The sequence below is a fragment of the Puntigrus tetrazona genome, chromosome 16 (genome assembly GCF_018831695.1).
Source record: "Puntigrus tetrazona isolate hp1 chromosome 16, ASM1883169v1, whole genome shotgun sequence".
NCBI classification, from domain to species: domain Eukaryota; kingdom Metazoa; phylum Chordata; class Actinopteri; order Cypriniformes; family Cyprinidae; genus Puntigrus; species Puntigrus tetrazona.
In genome coordinates this window covers 15,517,542-15,535,321 of record NC_056714.1, presented here as the reverse complement: position 1 = coordinate 15,535,321, position 17,780 = coordinate 15,517,542, and the positions used below count along the sequence as shown (strand labels likewise).

General features: G+C 37.5%; 1 protein-coding gene and 1 long non-coding RNA gene across 4 annotated transcripts in view; one reads left to right on the top strand and one right to left on the bottom strand.

Annotated features, from left to right (window-relative positions):
- cadm4 (cell adhesion molecule 4) overlaps positions 1 to 17,780 on the top strand; it is a 121,051-nt gene that overhangs the window by 91,788 nt on the left and 11,483 nt on the right. For all 3 annotated transcript variants that reach the window (XM_043261113.1, XM_043261112.1, XM_043261114.1), the window contains exons 2-6: positions 374 to 520; positions 4,759 to 5,046; positions 8,452 to 8,613; positions 9,940 to 10,030; positions 13,177 to 13,349. In XM_043261113.1, coding sequence (XP_043117048.1) covers positions 374 to 520; positions 4,759 to 5,046; positions 8,452 to 8,613; positions 9,940 to 10,030; positions 13,177 to 13,349 — 861 coding nt within the window. The remainder of the gene's footprint in view (positions 1 to 373; positions 521 to 4,758; positions 5,047 to 8,451; positions 8,614 to 9,939; positions 10,031 to 13,176; positions 13,350 to 17,780) is intronic.
- LOC122360481 lies at positions 1,621 to 4,752 on the bottom strand. Its single transcript, XR_006252806.1, has 3 exons — positions 4,421 to 4,752; positions 3,477 to 3,568; positions 1,621 to 3,322 (listed from the first exon to the last, which is right to left on the bottom strand). It is a non-coding gene; the product is annotated as an uncharacterized LOC122360481 (long non-coding RNA).

The following is a 17,780-nucleotide window of genomic DNA, read 5'->3' as shown; positions in this document are numbered from 1 at the left end:
ATGGAAGAGAGAAGTGTGTCAGCCCACAGTAATGGATAAAGATAACGATGCTATTGGTCTTACCAGCACTTAATTAGGACCCTTTCTTTCTTTTTCTCCCTCTCGCTATATCTGTCTATCTGTCAGTCTCTCATTATTTTCCTTTTTTCACTCGTGCTGTGTCTCCTCTTCTGCATAGTTCACACTTCTAAGCACAAAGGTAGTTACGTGAGCGAGGTGTTAATTGGTCACTGAGGTATTTCTGTCTTTAAACTTGCTCCGTGTGCCATCTTGTCTCCTTCTGTCCATCAAAAATCTTTTTTTTTTTTAAATAAATGATTCATTTAGGCAAATGAGAGTTTTGCGTTAACTCTGTTCTCCCTCTGTCTTTCAGCGCAGGGGCAGGCCGTGCAGGCTGAGAACGTGACCGTGCTGGAAGGAGGGACGGCACAGATCTCCTGTCGTCTGCAGAACTACGACGGCTCCATCGTGGTCATCCAGAACCCGCGCAGACAAACGCTGTTCTTCAATGGAACGCGAGGTGAGCGAAGCTGCCGCTTCGCTGGCAGTCGTTAGCAAATCTTTTTAAACCCCGTGAAAAAAACATGTTGGAACAAAGTTGTTTTGGCATAATTATTTTAATATTCTTGCTCACATTACTTTGGGTTAGCTGGGAGACTTAAAGATTATGCTAGGATGCACAGGACCAATTAGTGGGATGTTTTCCTTTATTTTAACAAAACGCGTACAAAAAAAAGGTTACATCTGGAGATTAAGATTTTATTGCAACTTTGTTTCAAAATTACACCTTTATTTCTCATAATTGCGATAATTATGGCAGTTTAATACAAAAGACACTTAATTCTCTGAATTGTAACTTTGTATGTCTTATAAATATATATAAATATATAGTTTTGACTACTTGCAATGGTATTGTTATGCTTCTTATATTTTTTGTTACGCTGAACTTAGCATAAAATGCTATTGCATTATTAAAATATACATTCTAAAAAAATTGTTTTTAAAAAGTTATTTTGGCAGCTGCGTTTACAGGAAAATGTTTTAAAAAAAACTATGTAAAACTGTAAATACATTTTCAAAACAAACTGTAAATTTTACAGCATAAAAAGGTCATTTACAAATAAGGACATTTCTATGCAAACCAATCAATTCAGCAATGAATAAATTCAACAAATTGTCACGTTTACAGGTTTTTCACTGTTTTCACTGTCTAGATTATACACAAATTCTGTAAATAATTTCTTTTTCACAATTTCAAATTTGGCTAATATGTTACAGTTAGAATTACATTATTATGTTATCGTGTATCATTGATCATATAAATTAAATTTGTTTATTCTATCTATCTATAGTAAAATACAATACTATAATACTCTTTAAACCTCATATCATAATTAACAAAACGTTATCTCAGAAAAAAGGTTTCAAAAGCTTTCGCTGGGCAGACATCCCCTGGTAGCTTGTTTACTCCAGAAGTGTGCATTTTAGCACCTTTCGAAAGGCTACCGTCCCAGTGACAGCCTTTTTTCTAAGTTTAGTGTCTGCTAAGCATCATATAAAGTTTGACAATGATCTAATTAAAGTTCTTTCCCATTATTATTACATTCCAGCTGCTGCGGTTTTTTAGCAAATGTACTAGAATGAATTTATTGAGCACTCCCTCTCCAGCGCTGGCTTCATCAGACATATTCCATATCCATTAATGGTTCTCTTGTAGCGCTGGTAAGTGGTAAATATGTTAAACACAACCTTGGAGTCCATGCTAGCATTGGAGCAGTCTCTTTTCATGCTGGTTAGCTTTTATCATCTTTGGAATATATTTATACTGGCGCCGTCATTCTTTCTGAAATCCTTTTTAACTGATTACACCTTATTTCAATTTCTTTTTAAAGATCCTTTTATGTAATAACCTTTGTTTTTTCCATCTCAGCCGTCACTATCGCTCAAATTTGAAATCCCTTTAAGTGATGACTCTCTGTCACCCTCGTTTTACATGATATGCAATGTGTTTTCATCCTTGCCTTTGTAACCCTTGCCTCAGCAAAGGACTCAGAAAGCATACGTAATTCGGTGAAAAAAAGTGAATGGAGAAAAAGAATGAAATTGGTAGAAACAGAAAGGACCACAAAAGCTAAAAGCTGAATTAGTAACCGTGATCTCTGCTTTTATAAGTGCACATAATTGGGCCATTTTGTAGGAGCTAAATCACCCCTCTTCTGAGCCATTCACACCACTATTTTCAGACACACTTTTTGCTAACAATCTTTAGGTTTTTAATATCAGTGGATTCTCCTGACAGCTCCAGGCTGCCCTTACTGCTTGAGTGCCCTGGTCTAAATGTACAGAGAAACGCAAATGAAAACCTCTGCTTCCTAACTAATGAATCCCGATAACAGTCTTTTAGCAGGCAGCAGGGCGTAAATATCCCTCAGCGGTCATACTATACAATAGCCTATCAGCATGCGCCCTTTCCATGAGATTCCTTCAGATTGGCTGGATCCGTGAGGTATGTAAATGAGGCGTGACTAAAGGTGACACCGGCCTGGACAATGCGTTGACATTTCCCTGCCATTTAGCATGAGCGAAAGCATTTATCTCCTTTAGTGAAGCTCTTTTACTCTTGTCGTGTGAAACACGGATCGAGTGAGAAGATACACGTCATGAAAAAGAGCTCATTTATTCAGTTTATTGCTTGTTTATTCATTATGAATATACTTTAATTCACTGAAAGTATCACTCTTGCACTTTTTCAACATGTAACTGAATCTTTCATTCAGTTGTTTGTCGCTGACTGTTAATTTTAGCGATTGACGTGCTCAATGTGTCACTCATTTGCTCAGTGCAACACACTGAATCATTTACTCCGCTGCACACTCGCTTTGAGTCGTATAGTGATTCACTTGCATCACTATCACTAACCTAATGTAATACTGATTCATTGATTGATTGATCTCTCACAGACTAATGCATTTAGTCATTAATTTATTCATTCACCGACTTGCTCCAATGTATGACTACAAGCATGCCATTCACTGTTTCATTTTTACTCAGTGTGTCACTATTATTCCCTTATTGTAACACCGAATACCTGATTCATTCACTCACACATTTATTTTTTCGAACATTCATTTGTTTCATTCTCTTGCATACTCATTTAGTTTCCAACGTGACGCACAGATAGACGCAGCCAGGTGTTGAAAAATGTCTGGGTTCATTCAGAGTAGTAATCATCTTATGGATCGAGCACAGCTTGCTGCTATCCGAGAGTGTGCTGATGGCAGAGGGTCGCATCTCCAGAGCCCAGCCGGCCACAGACAAAGAGCTTTAAAAGGAAGTAGGGAGAAAGGGAGTGTTTAGTGCTGGTCAATATAATATGGGCTTGTCTGAATCTTATCCCAAAAAGCTCATCCAGCCTTTGTAACAAGCATCATTATTTGTTATTATTATTATTTTCTGACAATTGATTTTTCTCTCACCTTGGTTTCAAAACGGCAAACGTTTTCAACTCCAGTTCTCGGAGCTTCTGTTTTCTGCTTCCCCTCAGTATTTATGTGTTGCTCTGTGTCAGCTGTTCTGTGAGAGATGCTAGTTAAAAACCCTCGTCTGTTGTTTTCTTCTCCTTTTCATCTTCTCCTTTTATGTTGCTCTATTCTTTTGATCTTTATTGTGTGTTTTTTCTTGTTTGGATGAGTTAATTTGAAACTATGACTTGCAAATAACAAAGTACTGCTAATTAAAAGTAGTTAAGCTACAAGCTTCCCTTTCGATTGTAGCTAGCAACTCTACAAGCTGATACTTAAAAGGTAATACTGTTTTATTTTACTATCAAGTTACTTACAAAAATCGAAAGACAAAGTGGTTTTTAAAAGAGCTTACAATCAGGATCTACAAAACTTTTTTTTCTTCCTGACAGCTAAACAATTGAAAACCACAAGAATTTTGTATTGTAGCGATTTGTATTGTAAAAATCACTATACAGATAAACTTAAATTGAATTCAGTTGAATAATAAACAGTGGTATTAAGGCATGGATGAACTTGAATCCATCAAAATAATTTATTAAAGAAATATGCTCACCGAGGCTGCATTTATTGAATAAAAAATACAGTAAATTAATAATAATATTAAAGTTAAAATATAATTTTTCTTATATTTTAAAATGTAATTTATTCCTGTGATGACAAAGCAGATTTTCAACATTCAACATTCATTAGAAATTCATTCTAATATAAACACATCATGTCTTTACTGTTACTGTCAATCAGTTTAATGCATCCTCACTGAAACAACAGTATGTATTTCTTAAAAAAAAATGTTTGAATGCAAGTGTAATTAAGTTAGTAGCTCTATTTTCTCTTCACAAAGCCATTTTGTTACTTTAAGTTAGTGTGAATTGCCAACCAGAACCCATTTTACTTACGTAATGGGCTTGACTTGATTTTAATCATTGTGTGAAGGCGGCGATATCAACCAGAATGAAGCAAAACTCGAAATAGGATTGCTAAAACAATGCCTAAATGCCTATTTGGAGATCAACGGAAAAGGGAAGTCATTTCAGAGAAGGAGAAAGTCATTCCATTTTTGATTAAAAATTAAAAAGACACATTTTCTTCTTTGCAATAACATGCTCCACTGAAATTGCTCAAAATAAGGCTACAAGGATGTATTTAGAAAGCAAATAGGCTCAATTTTAATTTAATTTTGACTTGTGTATCCTGAGGTTCCTTTATCCTTACTTATCCCTGCTCTCTCTTCCAGCACTGAAAGACGACCGTTTTCAGATGGTTCTTTTCACACCGCGCCTGGTGCGGATCACGTTGACTAACGTAAGTGTATCTGACGAGGGTGGCTACTTCTGCCAGCTCTACACCGATGACACACACCACCAGGTGGCGACGCTCTCGGTGGTGGTGCCTCCAGAGGTGCCTACAGTGGAGGTGAAGACGGAGGCGGTGGAGGGTGGAGAGGTGGAACTCACATGTGTGTCCCCGCGGAGCAAACCTCCGGCCACCCTGCGCTGGGTCCGAGATCGCAGAGAAATCGCAGGCGAGTTTAATTTAAATGTCGCAATTATTGTATTATTTACATTCAATGCGGCCACTTTTATATACTGTGAAAGACACATAAGCCCAATAATCAGCTTTTCGCAAAAATCCTTCACATGATTGCATATTTGCTTTGTCTCTTTGTCAGGCTCTCTGTCTTCGTGGTAAATGTCATGCATTTCGACTAATCTCTCTGACAGCCAGGAAGATACGCTTTGCTCCTCTCCCCATGTGTTTGCTCATTGGCACATTTTCCCCTCTATTGCTTTATGTCACTCTATCGAATTTCAAATGCATCTGTCCATCTGGGTCCCTTCGGATGTGTGCAGGAAAGCTTTTTTTGTCACATACACTCCTACACACACACACACACACACACATACGCGCACGCACAGAACTGGATCCAGGTGCGGCCCCAATCTGTGCCTTTTATTCCTTTTCTGTCAACTCTACCTCTACCTTTCTCTCCGTTCTTTTTCTCACTGCCATCATATTTTCTCTATCTTTTTGTTTCAGCTTTACTTTTTTGGGCTCCGAGAACGGAAAAAACACAGAAAGAAAATGACAAAGACACAGAAACAGGAAAAAAAGAGGCAGGAAAGTGCAGAGTGAGATTGTAGGCTTGGCACTCTATCAATGATGGCGCTCTGCAAAGTCGTGAGCGCAAGTGTCTGTCTGCGACAGATTCAGTACGACGGGGCTCAGTTTGAATTTAGACTTCTGAGTCTGCCGCTGTTTCGCTTCGGTGGAAATAATTTAAATGCCTGCTTGATCAAGGATATTTAAGCGATATCCTTATATAAACGCGTTTATGTCAAGCAATGTGCGTTTCTGTTAATTCACCAAGTAACACGCAGGCTGACAGCCAGTCTAGACAAATGGCACAACTTCAAAATGCTGCTCGCATATTCTGGTCTGGAACGACACTAACACAGACAAGTGGAGTGACACAAACATTAAAACTGGCCTGTGCTGTAACACCAGTGTTGCTCATGTCATTGTATTGTGAGATGGTACCTTTGAGATTGGATCCACTTGGGATTGGGACCAATAGCACGGCTATTATTAACATATTGTTTATTAGTATTCATAAAGCAGACATTCTAGATTACTCATCCTACCCAGGACCTAAATGTATTAATAAGCAGCAAATTAGGACTTTGAGGCAAAAATCATAGTTAATGGTTTGTTAATTGCAAGAATTGGACCTTAAAATAAACGGTGACCCCTTTAATTAATGAATGACTGACAATACTGTTTTTTTTTTACATTTATTTGTATAGGTTTACTTAAAAATATATATTTTTAGTTTACTTAATCAAAAATACATAAATCACGTAATACTATTACATGTTTAAAAAATGTACTGACCCCAAACTTTGAACTTTTTTTTGTTCACACGCAATTTTTTCCTATTAATTGCTCACCCTCTTGAACCTAGAGTGATTAGTTACTGTTAACATTATTTAATGAATGATGATCAAACATGATCTGACACTAAACAATTCTATGTTCAGAAATTAGTGCTAGGCAACAATTAATTGATTAATCACGTTCAAAATAAATGTTTTTGTTCATGTTATAATTGCATGTGTTCTGGGAATATTTATTATGTATATAAACACATACATATAGTATATATATTTTGAAAATATATGTTTTTACATGTATATATTCATATTCATATAATTTATATCTAAATATATTTAAAATATAAACATAAAATAATTTTCTTGAATATAAACTGTATGTGTGTACTTATATATGCAGAATAAATATGCACAGAATGCACACATATATTATGTACACAAAGACTTGTAATTATTCACAATTAATTGTTGCTAAACACTCTTATAAATGAATATTAACCCAGATGCATGCAGTGAAAGTACAGCCTGCTGCAGTGGCTATGCATCACCCTGGTTTCCCTGACAAAAACCCAATAGGATTTTTGAATTGGCTTTTGGATTACTGCGGAAAATAAACTCTGTGACCAACAAAAGTTTATGATTCATACATGTTTCATAAAGTTAATAACTGATCATCTATCATCACAACAACTTTTCTGAATTTTAAAGCCTAAATACAGTCGCCCCAAAAATGTAGGCTATAAACGGCTTTAAATGGCCGTAAATTTTGCTACCTGTTAGCACCTGCCTTGTTCAAGAAAAGTAAAAGCTGTTAAAAACCAGAAGTGCCTATAACTGGCGTACTTTATGCTGTAGAATAAAATGTGAAAATATCTTGAGCTCACATTACAGACCTTAATTTAGGCATTTAACCCCTTTGACTTTGTTATGATGGAACTTGAAATCCTCCAGAATCATGTTATCCCCTATGTTTATTTTCAGTTCATGATACCTAATATATTAACTACGGTTAATAAATGAGTCAGTATCAATTTAAATAAGAGAACACATATTCACTATTAAACAAGAGTCTTCTCTCAGTACGCTGTGAATTTGCTGCTCATTAATAGTTCAGGTATCGGCTTGGGTTAAGTGATCTAGAGTGCGGTCATGCACAAGCATGCATTAATACATTACTAATAAATAGCCAGTGTTCTAGTAATATGCATGTTAATAAGCTGCTAGTTACGAGTATCGTGATTGTACAGTACAATATAGTATATAGTATAATAGTGAGAACTGGTCTTTGAAATAAACGGTTACCAACGAGTCTTATTGTACATTGTTGTGTTAGAAGCTTCTCCGAGCTGTTTGCGTCTTAAAGAAACGTCGGAGCGGTCCAAGAGCTGGTTATGACTCAGAAATGATTTGTTTCTATGGCAATGCTCATAACACCAAATAGGATCCGTTCGTAGCTTTGTTGTCAGTCACAGCAGAATACTCAATTGCTTTTTCACATTTTTATGCTCTTTCAAAACAAAGCACAAAGTGAGTATAAAATTACATATCAAAGAGAAACACGTATCGATTTGTTTTAAGCCGCTGCCGTCTCGGTTGTTTTTATATGTAGTCGCAACGGTCAAGTGATTGGCGCTTTCTGTTAAGTTTGACAAAGGCCCGAAGAAGAGTTTTACAAGTTGGAAACCCATAATTGCAGTAATCTTCATAAATCTGTAAACTCCGTTCGACCTCACGCTCTATCGACCTGCACTTCCCTCTGTCTGTTTCATCACCCCATTACTGCCCTTCACTCGCCCCTTGTCGTTTCGTTTTTCATCATCAAATTAAAACTTAATAGTCTCCGAAGGATAATAGAGCCTGGTTTGCGAAATCGATGTGTGTTGCTCAGCGTGTCAGATTCATACAGTTTGAAGTAATCGGGGCAAATGTGCAATCCTTCGTCTGAAAGGTATGCAGATAGTGCCTAGCTGAAATGTGAAAACACACACTGTTCCAAGCGCGAGCGACTGACTTCTGTTCCTCTCTTTTTGGTTCAGGTGTGATCTCTCAGCAGGAGAACGGCAAGACCGTGAGTGTTTCCAACACTATCCGTATCCCTGTGGAGAGGAAAGATAACGGAGCGGCGCTGAGCTGTGAGGCGTCTCACCCGGCACTCGTGGGGCAGAAACGAGTTCGTCACTACAGCCTGGACGTTCACTGTGAGCCAACAATGCCGTCACGTTTCTATGACTACCGCCATATTAGACTGATTAACGCTTGTTATTAGCTCGCTGAAGCCCCATCTGTTTAAACATGTTCACTTGGCAAGCCTCTAACAAGGTTTGTTTGTTTGTTTGTGTTACATCTTGCCTGGTATGATAAAGGATGAGAAGACAACAGTATCCCATTACACACCACAGTGTTAACAGAAATCTGATACCGTGGAAGGGTTTCAACCAATAAAAATATCTAATATTAACTTTACACAAGGACTCCTCTCATAACGCTGCTGTAAAAATCGGAAGGGCTTTGCTCTATAAAAAGACAGCCTAGTTCAAATAAAATTTAGTGAATTGCTGTTGTTACCCACAGTGAGTTTAAATCATACACCTGCTTGGAATGAGTTGAGACGCTTGATCTGTTATGAAACCTGGGGAGCTGCAGCATTTTAAGAGCATTTTTATGCAAAATTATGATTATAAATATTTCATTTAATGCTAAACAGTATTGCATAACCATTCAAAAGTTTGAGATTGGTAAGCTTTTTGAAAGAAGCCTCATCCTGGCTGCATTTATTTGGTCAAAAATACAATAAAACAGTAATAATATAAAATATTACTACAATAAAAATGTGTTTATATATATATGTATGTATGTATGTATGTATGTATGTATATATATATATATATATATATATATATATATATATATATATATATATATTATATTTATATATATATATATATATATATATATGTGCACACCCTTTTATATTAACATACCTTTAATATAAGTATTTGATACACTTATTGTACACATAATAATTTTTATTGTACATTTATATAAAGTTACCATCCTGTAATTTATTTCTGTAGTTACATCTGTATTTACCCTAAGCCTATAACCAACAAAAGGGTTCTATTTTAAGGATTTTTTTTTTTTTAAATAGAATATTTTAATGTTTTTTGTTACCTGCTGTAATTTCTGATCAATTTAATGCACCCTTGCTGAATAAATGTATAAATCTTTTACAAAGAATTAAAAATTGACCAAACCTTTGAATGTCGAAAAGGTCAGTCTAAGATAAATCTCTAAAAACAGAAAATGATTAAATTCAAAATAATTTTAAAAAGTTTATAAATTGCACTGGCTGTGTTAAAATCAACTGTGAATCCCAAGCAACATTCAGTTATACACTGAAATATTTATTCCAATGCAATAATTTCCATTTTTAGTGCGTGTGGCAGTGTGTGTTCACTAGACTTTGTGACAGAGCTCTTTACCAGTTTTATTCCCTCTCTCTATCCTTCTCTTTATCTCTGCAGTTGCTCCTACGGTGAAAATCATTCCCCCTCAGGGCATCCTCCGAGAAGGAGACTCCCTCAGTCTCACCTGCTCCGTTACCGGCAACCCACTGTGAGTGTACAAGAGCATGTGTGTTTTTCTTTGGAAATGCATCTGTCAGGTTGCGTGTGGGAGATTTTGATGGATGTGAAAGCGCGTGTGAAGTTCTGTTTCTACATGTGCTTTAAAAACTAATCATCTGAACTGGTCCCACAAGAACAGCTTTTATCTTCTAATGCTCCAAAATGCTTAAAGAGGATCATCTCAATCCAGCTCCAATAAAGTATAACTGCTCAGAACAAGAATGATTCTGCATCTGTACAAGAGGGAGAACAGCCTTCACTCCGTCCTCTGTTCCTTCTTGTATCACTCGCTCTCATTATTTCACCTTCAATTTCAATTTCAAAGTACACAGTAAAAGCAGTGACTGGAAAACTGAAATAAAAACGTATTGTATGTTTATTATTTTCTAACAATTGCTGCTACCTTTATTTATTTATAAAATAAAAAGACATATTTTATTTTAGGAATTAAATGTATTTTGCAGTAAAGTTGGAGGTAATAAAACAAAATAAACTTTATATGATATAATATAATAAAATAGAACAAGTTGTTATTGTATAATTTTTATGACACTAATAGCCTTTATTTATAAATAATAAAAAATATGTGTTTTAATAAATATAAGTAGCGGTACAGACTTGGAATATGATGGAATAAAATAAAAATGGAATGGAATAAAATTAAAAAATTATAGTGTATTATACATTTTATTACAGGTAATACCATTATTTATTTTGTTTTAATTAAAATTTATTTATGAAGCAGCACTGGTGGTCATTGATATAAATGATAGTATGCAATAAAATAAAAGGATAAAATGAGCAATTAAAAAAAAGAGATTAATGAACATTCAAATGAAAAATATCATTGCTACAACAGATGCAAGTGTTTTCCGGCCAATTTTGGTCAGTTGGAATATAGTTTTGCCAGTTTTTCAAGGATATTTCTCTATTTTCGCACTAAATATCTTATACTGAAGAAGTGTCCTCTGTCAACCTCACCAATGTCACACTGAGCACAGGCGCTTTTTTCCTTCAGAAGACATGTTTGTCTCAGTTTTTTTTTTCTACGACTCGACTGTGGTCACTGAGCCTCTTCTCCCTAAGAGCCTGTGAGCAGAAAGCCATTAAACCTCTCCAGAGCCTCGTAAGGAGAGCGCAACAGAAATGAAAGATGGAGAGATAGAGAGGACGCTCGAGCTGCCACTCATTTTGCACTGAAATGGGGAAATGACAGAGTGAAGGAAGGAAAGAAAGAAAGATGGGCTCCGAGGAGTTTTAGCTAGGAAAGAGAAATGAAAGCCAACTTGATTTATGCGGTAGGGGGAAAGAGAGTGTGAAACGTGTAAATGTTTAATTGTAGGGGCATGTTTGAAGATTACAGAATGCGGTGATGAGAAATGAGAATAGACTGCCCACCCACAGAGAGACCGGCTCTCCGGATAGGTTGAGATAAATGAGTGTATTGACGGGAGGAATGAGAGATGGATCCAGATGCCGCTCGACGGTAACTGAACTCACAGTACACTGCCTCGTGCTGCTTGGTTATAAAGCCATTACCATCATGTTCATCCGACATTAATCACCAATTAAACACAGTCTGCATTTGTTGGAGGGGTGTGTTTATTATTCCTCAGTGCTCTGGCTGGCTCATCCTTGGTGTTTGTGTGTGTGGTACTGTATGCCGAATCCTGTGAGGGCTGTAATTAAACGTGTCCTGTGGGATTACGGTGGGTGATGACGTAGACTTGTCTTCCAGCCAGGGTGGATGAGGGATGAAGCGTTTCACAGGCGGTGGGCTCAGAACTGAAGCCTCAGGCTTTTTGCCCTACAGTTTCCATGTATCTCCTGCTGCTTTGGATCACCTCGCAGCTGTTTGTGTGTGTGTGTGTGTTAGGTAATCTCCTACTTTCATGCTCTTTTGTCTCTGTCTGGCTGGTATTATCTGCTAGGACTATCCTCTGTTCTCTATTCCTCTCTTCTTTGAAAAATATCAAGTATGCAAGGGTATGTAGAAGCAGTTAAAATATTCAGACGTTCTTAAAATGAGATAAATGCAATCACGAGTAGATTATTGCTTTTACAAATCCAGGACGGTAGTGTTCAGCAAAAATAATACAACATTTTATTCTATTTTAAATTATTAAAAACTTTTAGCTAACAAATTGGTAAAACCTAGTGTTTTGAAAGATAGTGGCTAAGACTGGTAAAGATTCAAAATTACTGTTAATTAGTTCTTGAGGGCTGCACTGTGATCCTTAAATAGAATCTTTTAATGTCATGTAATAGTTCTAGTTTCTTAATATGCAAGACAGGCTTTTTAGTATGTGAACTTTTTTTAAACACTTAATTACATTGTAATTGCTGTCTAAATCATGGTACAAATGTATGATAATCATTTTTTTTCTACAAAAAATATAAAAAAATAATAACTGCACAGGGCACGTATTGTGTATGGGGAAAAATTTAAAGCTGTAATACACTTGAGCTGTTTTTTCTTTGACCAGTGTATGCATCTGTGTGTTCACAAACAAAGCAAATGGCTTTATGAGTCACTGAATCATTCTTTTACTGATTCATTCCAAAACACTGAACCAAAAAGCAAGAAGCAAGTGAATGTCTGTGTCCAAAGCTTTATACTTTAAATAGGTAGAAAGTAGAGTAATTACTTTGCAACCATTAAAATCTATCTTGTTTTAATGCGTGTAGTGTGAGTTTAATCTGGATGTGGTCCGCTAGTGTCAGTTGTATAGTTTCACTACCATTCACAAATCTTCTCTATGAGGATGAGTTAGTAATGTGTTCGTTAGATGCATACTTCATATAAACAATAAATACTTAATTTAACATGCTTCTCCGAAAACAAATCCCATTTTACACAAATAATGCACATTTAAAAATAACTTTGTTTTAAGACTGTTTAAATTTTTTAGCAGACGAAAATACTGATTAAGAATTGTTATTTCTCCCCAAATCCTTTTATGTCTTTTTCATCTTTTTTATATGATCTGATTTCTGTTCTCTTTCGTCCCTGGTGCCTCATTATTTGCAGAAGATTTGCTTTTCAAGCTTTTCTTTTAACACATTGTTCCTTCTCTGATAAATTCTTGATTGCTTCTTTAATGTAATGTCTTCTTTTGCTGTCTTTTTCTCTAGACCGCGTGACATCCAGTGGTCGCGAGTGAATGACACTCTTCCTGATAGGGCGGAGAAAACGGGCAACATTCTCCATATGTCTCGCCTCAGCCAATCACACAACGGCACCTACCTCTGTCAGGCGCATAATAATTACGGCCGTGCAGCCGATCACTACACACTTCTGGTATATGGTAAGAAAACATACGTCCCGGTCACATGACCCCTTCTAAACTACTCGGTGCAGTCTACATTTTTGCATCTTAGTATGTAGGCTTTCATTCGAAACCTGTTTTCACACCTTACAAAACCTTATTCCATGTATATGCATGAACACCTACACTTTCTTTTCCGCTCAAGAGCAGCGTAGGATCTTTTTAGCTACAGAGGTGGTTTACTGTGGCTTTGATGCGACAAAGTAGTCTAGTTCTCCCACCATGTTGTGTTTTTTTCAATCCTCCCCCTCTCGCCCAGCTCTGCCCCCTGTGGTTGTTCGGGGTACTGCACCTTCTAGCTGTGTCTGTAGACCCGCAGGATGTGTGATGTATTTTGAAAGAGTGCAAGAAATGAGATCCCCAGAGGTCTTCCTCCTTTCTTTCTCTTTTTTCCTCCTCCTTTTTTTGCATGGTAACGACAGCCATCAAATACGCACCTTAACGAGGCAGCTCGGAGAGCGCAGGTGGGTGGGAATGTCATCTTTCATCCCGCTTCTATCCTTCGCTCCCTCTCTCTTCCGCTCGTTCTATCCGTGGTTTTGTGTAGGTGAGCCTCTTAGCTTTGAAACACCTCTGCACTTCAGAAAATGTCCCAGGAATCCCTTTCTCTGCCTGTTTATTCTTCTATCCTTCCCCCAGCATTCTCCCTCTTTTACTTCCTTTATTCACTCCATCTTTCCTTACTTCCTCCTTTAATTGTTCCCTCCTTCCCTCCATTTGTCTATCCTTCTTGTTTCTTTTTTCTTTCTTCATTTCCTCCTCCCTTTGTTTCTTTTATTAATCCATCCTTTTAAGCTTTCTTCCTTATTTTATTAATGGTTTAATTTCCATCCATATGTCCATTCTTCCTGTTTTCTTTTTTTCCTTCGTTGTCTTTTCTTTTTTCCTTCTTTTTCATCCATCCTTCCATTTTTTTCTTTCCTTCCTTCCTTCCTTACATTATTAATTGATTTGTTCCTACTTCCTTCGTTCCTTCCTTCATTCTTTTTTCTCCTTTACTTCTATTTTTTAACATGCCTTCCTCTTGTCCTTCATGTCCATACCTTTACATTATTTACATTCTTTTTTATTCCTGTTTTCATCCTTCCCTCATTCATTCATTTCCCATTTCCTTCCTTATTTTTCTTCCTTATTTCCTCCTTTCCTTCCTTCCTTCCTTCCTTCCTAATTTCTTCCTTTCACCTTTTCTTTTTCCCCTTCTCCCTCTCTTCATTCCTGTATTTTCCACTCCTTCTACGTTCCATTCTTTCTTTGTTTCTTCTTTTGTTCTGTCCTTCCTTAATTCCTTCCTGCCTTTCCTGTCTTCCTGCTTTCCCTAACTCATTTCTTCCTTTCTCTTTCTTTCTGTCGTCGCTCTTCTACAAAGAACACAGACCTTCCCATTTAATGTGTTTGTGTGGGAGTAAATGAACAAGATTTGGTGTTAACTCTCAGCGGTATCAGTGTATTTAGGCTTCATCCGCTGGAAATCCCATGCTCTGTGCAACTAAAAGAGAGAAATAGCTGACTGCTGAATGCTGACAGAGGATGAGGGACAACCACTGAGATGATGAGTCAGCAGTCACAGTGACACGAGAGGGTGGAGGAAGGCTGATCTCAATATCTCGCTGCTTCTCACTGACAAACTTTTTCTCACTGATTTATTTTGTCTAAAGTGACCATGAAGTGCAAAATGAGGAGCAACCAGCCAAATACGAATAGAATGATGAATATAAGCTGGAGGAGTGTGAGAGCAAGACAAAATGAATCAGGGTGATACAGATAGGGAAATGAGGAAGGCAAAAAGGACAGTGGAGGAGGAGATTTTGTTTTTCAGAAATTTCTCAATTTGCGCCGACTGATATGCAAGTGTGTATTTACCACATGGCTCAACAGGTACGCCTGTCTTTGCTGCGTTATCTCTGTCTGTCTGGAAACTTTTACATTTGCATATATATTTGGTACACACTTTTTTACCAAACCCACCTAAGAAGCATTTTAACGTGCTACTACTTTTTATATTTTTAAATGTATCTGTGTGGGTTCAGGTTTTGCCTACACAAGAACTGCTAAACCTGAAATCACCTACGTTGTAGGCAGCAGCCAAAATGTATTAAACATGATAAATAGTGCTTTATAGAACATACAAAAATGCTAGATTGAACTCTTTAAATCTCTATTAACCGTTGTGTAAAGCAAAGCAAATGTGAGTGTGCGTGCGTGTGCTCAGACCCTCTACACATGCGGCGGCTTGTCCAGCGGTCAAACGGTCAGGTCAGGACAGTCCCCTGGAGACATGCTTATGTAAAACAGCAGCAGTACTTACCCACGATGGACCTCGCTGCCGATAAAAACCATTACAATCGAATGACCTCAGAGAGCCACCGAGATTGAAATGAGTGAAAGGATGGATGGAGAAAGAGATGGAAGGAGAGCCATCGTCGCTCGCAGGAGAGAGAAAAAGATGTAAGCGCGTAATGAGCTGTGGCTCTAATTGGAAGAAACAACATGGGCACTTAATTAATGAAGTGAAACTCAGGAAAAGGAGAAGAAAGCGTGAGCAAGAGGGGATATAGTAATTGAAAATGTCATATTTTACCTTTGGATAGTCATGACAGGAATATTAAGAGTGGCGAATCGAGTGAGTTGACGACAGAGACTTGGCCTTTGAGCTGAGAGGGGAGAGGTAAGAGACTGTGGGATTTACGGACTCTGTATGTGAAGGATTAGAACAACTTGAAGATCTGCCACTCTCTCTTTCTTTGGTGCTATAATGTGGCACAAAACCCAGAGTCCCAAAAACGCAGAGAACAACATTGCTGACGTGACTCACCCAAACATCTGTGTGATGAAATGTTTATCAGCTTTCAGCCTGAGCCGTAAAGATGTAGAGGAAGCAGGAAAGGAGAAACGCCTTTTAAATGATTGGTTTTGGGAAAAGTGCAGGAAAAACAGAGAAACGTGATGAATGAGAGAATGGGAGCATCGAAAAGAGAGGAGAAAGGAAAGAGGGACAGGAAATGTAATGCGACAAAAGGATCCGAATGACAGAATAGGGCAAGCAAAAACTAAATTCGGTCATTATTTACTCACCCACATGTCATTGCCAACCTGTATGGCTTTCTTTCTTCTGTAGAGCACAAAAGGAAAGATTTTAACTGCCGCTTTCTGTGCAATTACAATAAATTGGGACCGAAGCTTTCAAGCTTAAAAAGGATCCAAAAGCTCCATAAAATAACATTAAAGTCATCCACATGATTTGTGTGCAATACTCAAAGTCTTCTAATATACTGTTATTATGTGAGAAACCGACCAAACCAGATGTGTTATTCACATTTTTTTCAAACTTTATTTATTTTTACATGCTGTGATAATGCAAAAGCAGTTATTTAGTTTAAGAATAAATAATTTGAATAATAAAGTCTGTGTATCATTTCAGTGATTCCATTGCACTGGTTCACAAAATTGTCTGACCGGTTTGTTTTCTGAATTGTTTTGAGGTTCTAGTTTGACTCAATGATCCGATCACATTGGTTCATAGTGACATATCAATTGATCCCAATGTTTGCATAGTTTCTTACACAAATCAATAGTAAGTCTACATAAGACTTGAAAATAGTCGTGTGATCAATATTTATGCAACCCATATGGTCCATTTGAAGAATGTCTCAATTTATGTTGGATTAAAAGCTTTGGAACAACATAAGAGTTTGTTAGTTAGTAAATGATGACAGAATTCACATTCTTAGGTCAACGGTCCATTTAAGATTAGCTTTTAAAATAATTATCCCTTTAAAAATGTTGTTTAAGGAAACTGTACCTTTAAATATCTGGACTGTTGTGTTTTAAATATGAGATTTTTGCCTCAAAGAAAAATAAGAGGAATTGAGAGAAGAGAAATGAGGGGGGGATGATTAGCTGCCCTCCTCTTTCTGAAGAGTCATGGTGGTCTTGGAATATTGATCTGCGTCCGGTTATTGAACGGTCTGGTACCAAGCTGTTAATCCCTCAGAGTGTTGTAGCCCACACACACACACGCAACGGAAAACTGTGGTGCTGCTCTTTGTTGCATAAAAAGTCGGTAGACCCATATGCAGATGGAGGAGAGAGTAGCTGCGAGGCTGCAACAGGAATGAGATGGGGCGAGAAAGAGCGATGAGGCTAGTGCTTATATTAGAGGTGTGGAGGATGGTGAGCAGAGCAGTAAGATTGATGATCTTTGGGACGGAGGGATTGAAGATTACAGTGAGAGAGAGAGAGCTGAGCCCGGGGTGCACAGTAACTGCAGTATTTTGCAGTGGTGAGAGATGAAAGGGTGGAACAGGAAGCTGCTGCACCCTGCTGGCTGAAGATGTTACCCGCAAAGAAACCCTTGACCCCGGCAGAGGGGTGTAATTCATGAACATCGCGGTCTATCTTTTGCTCACGCAC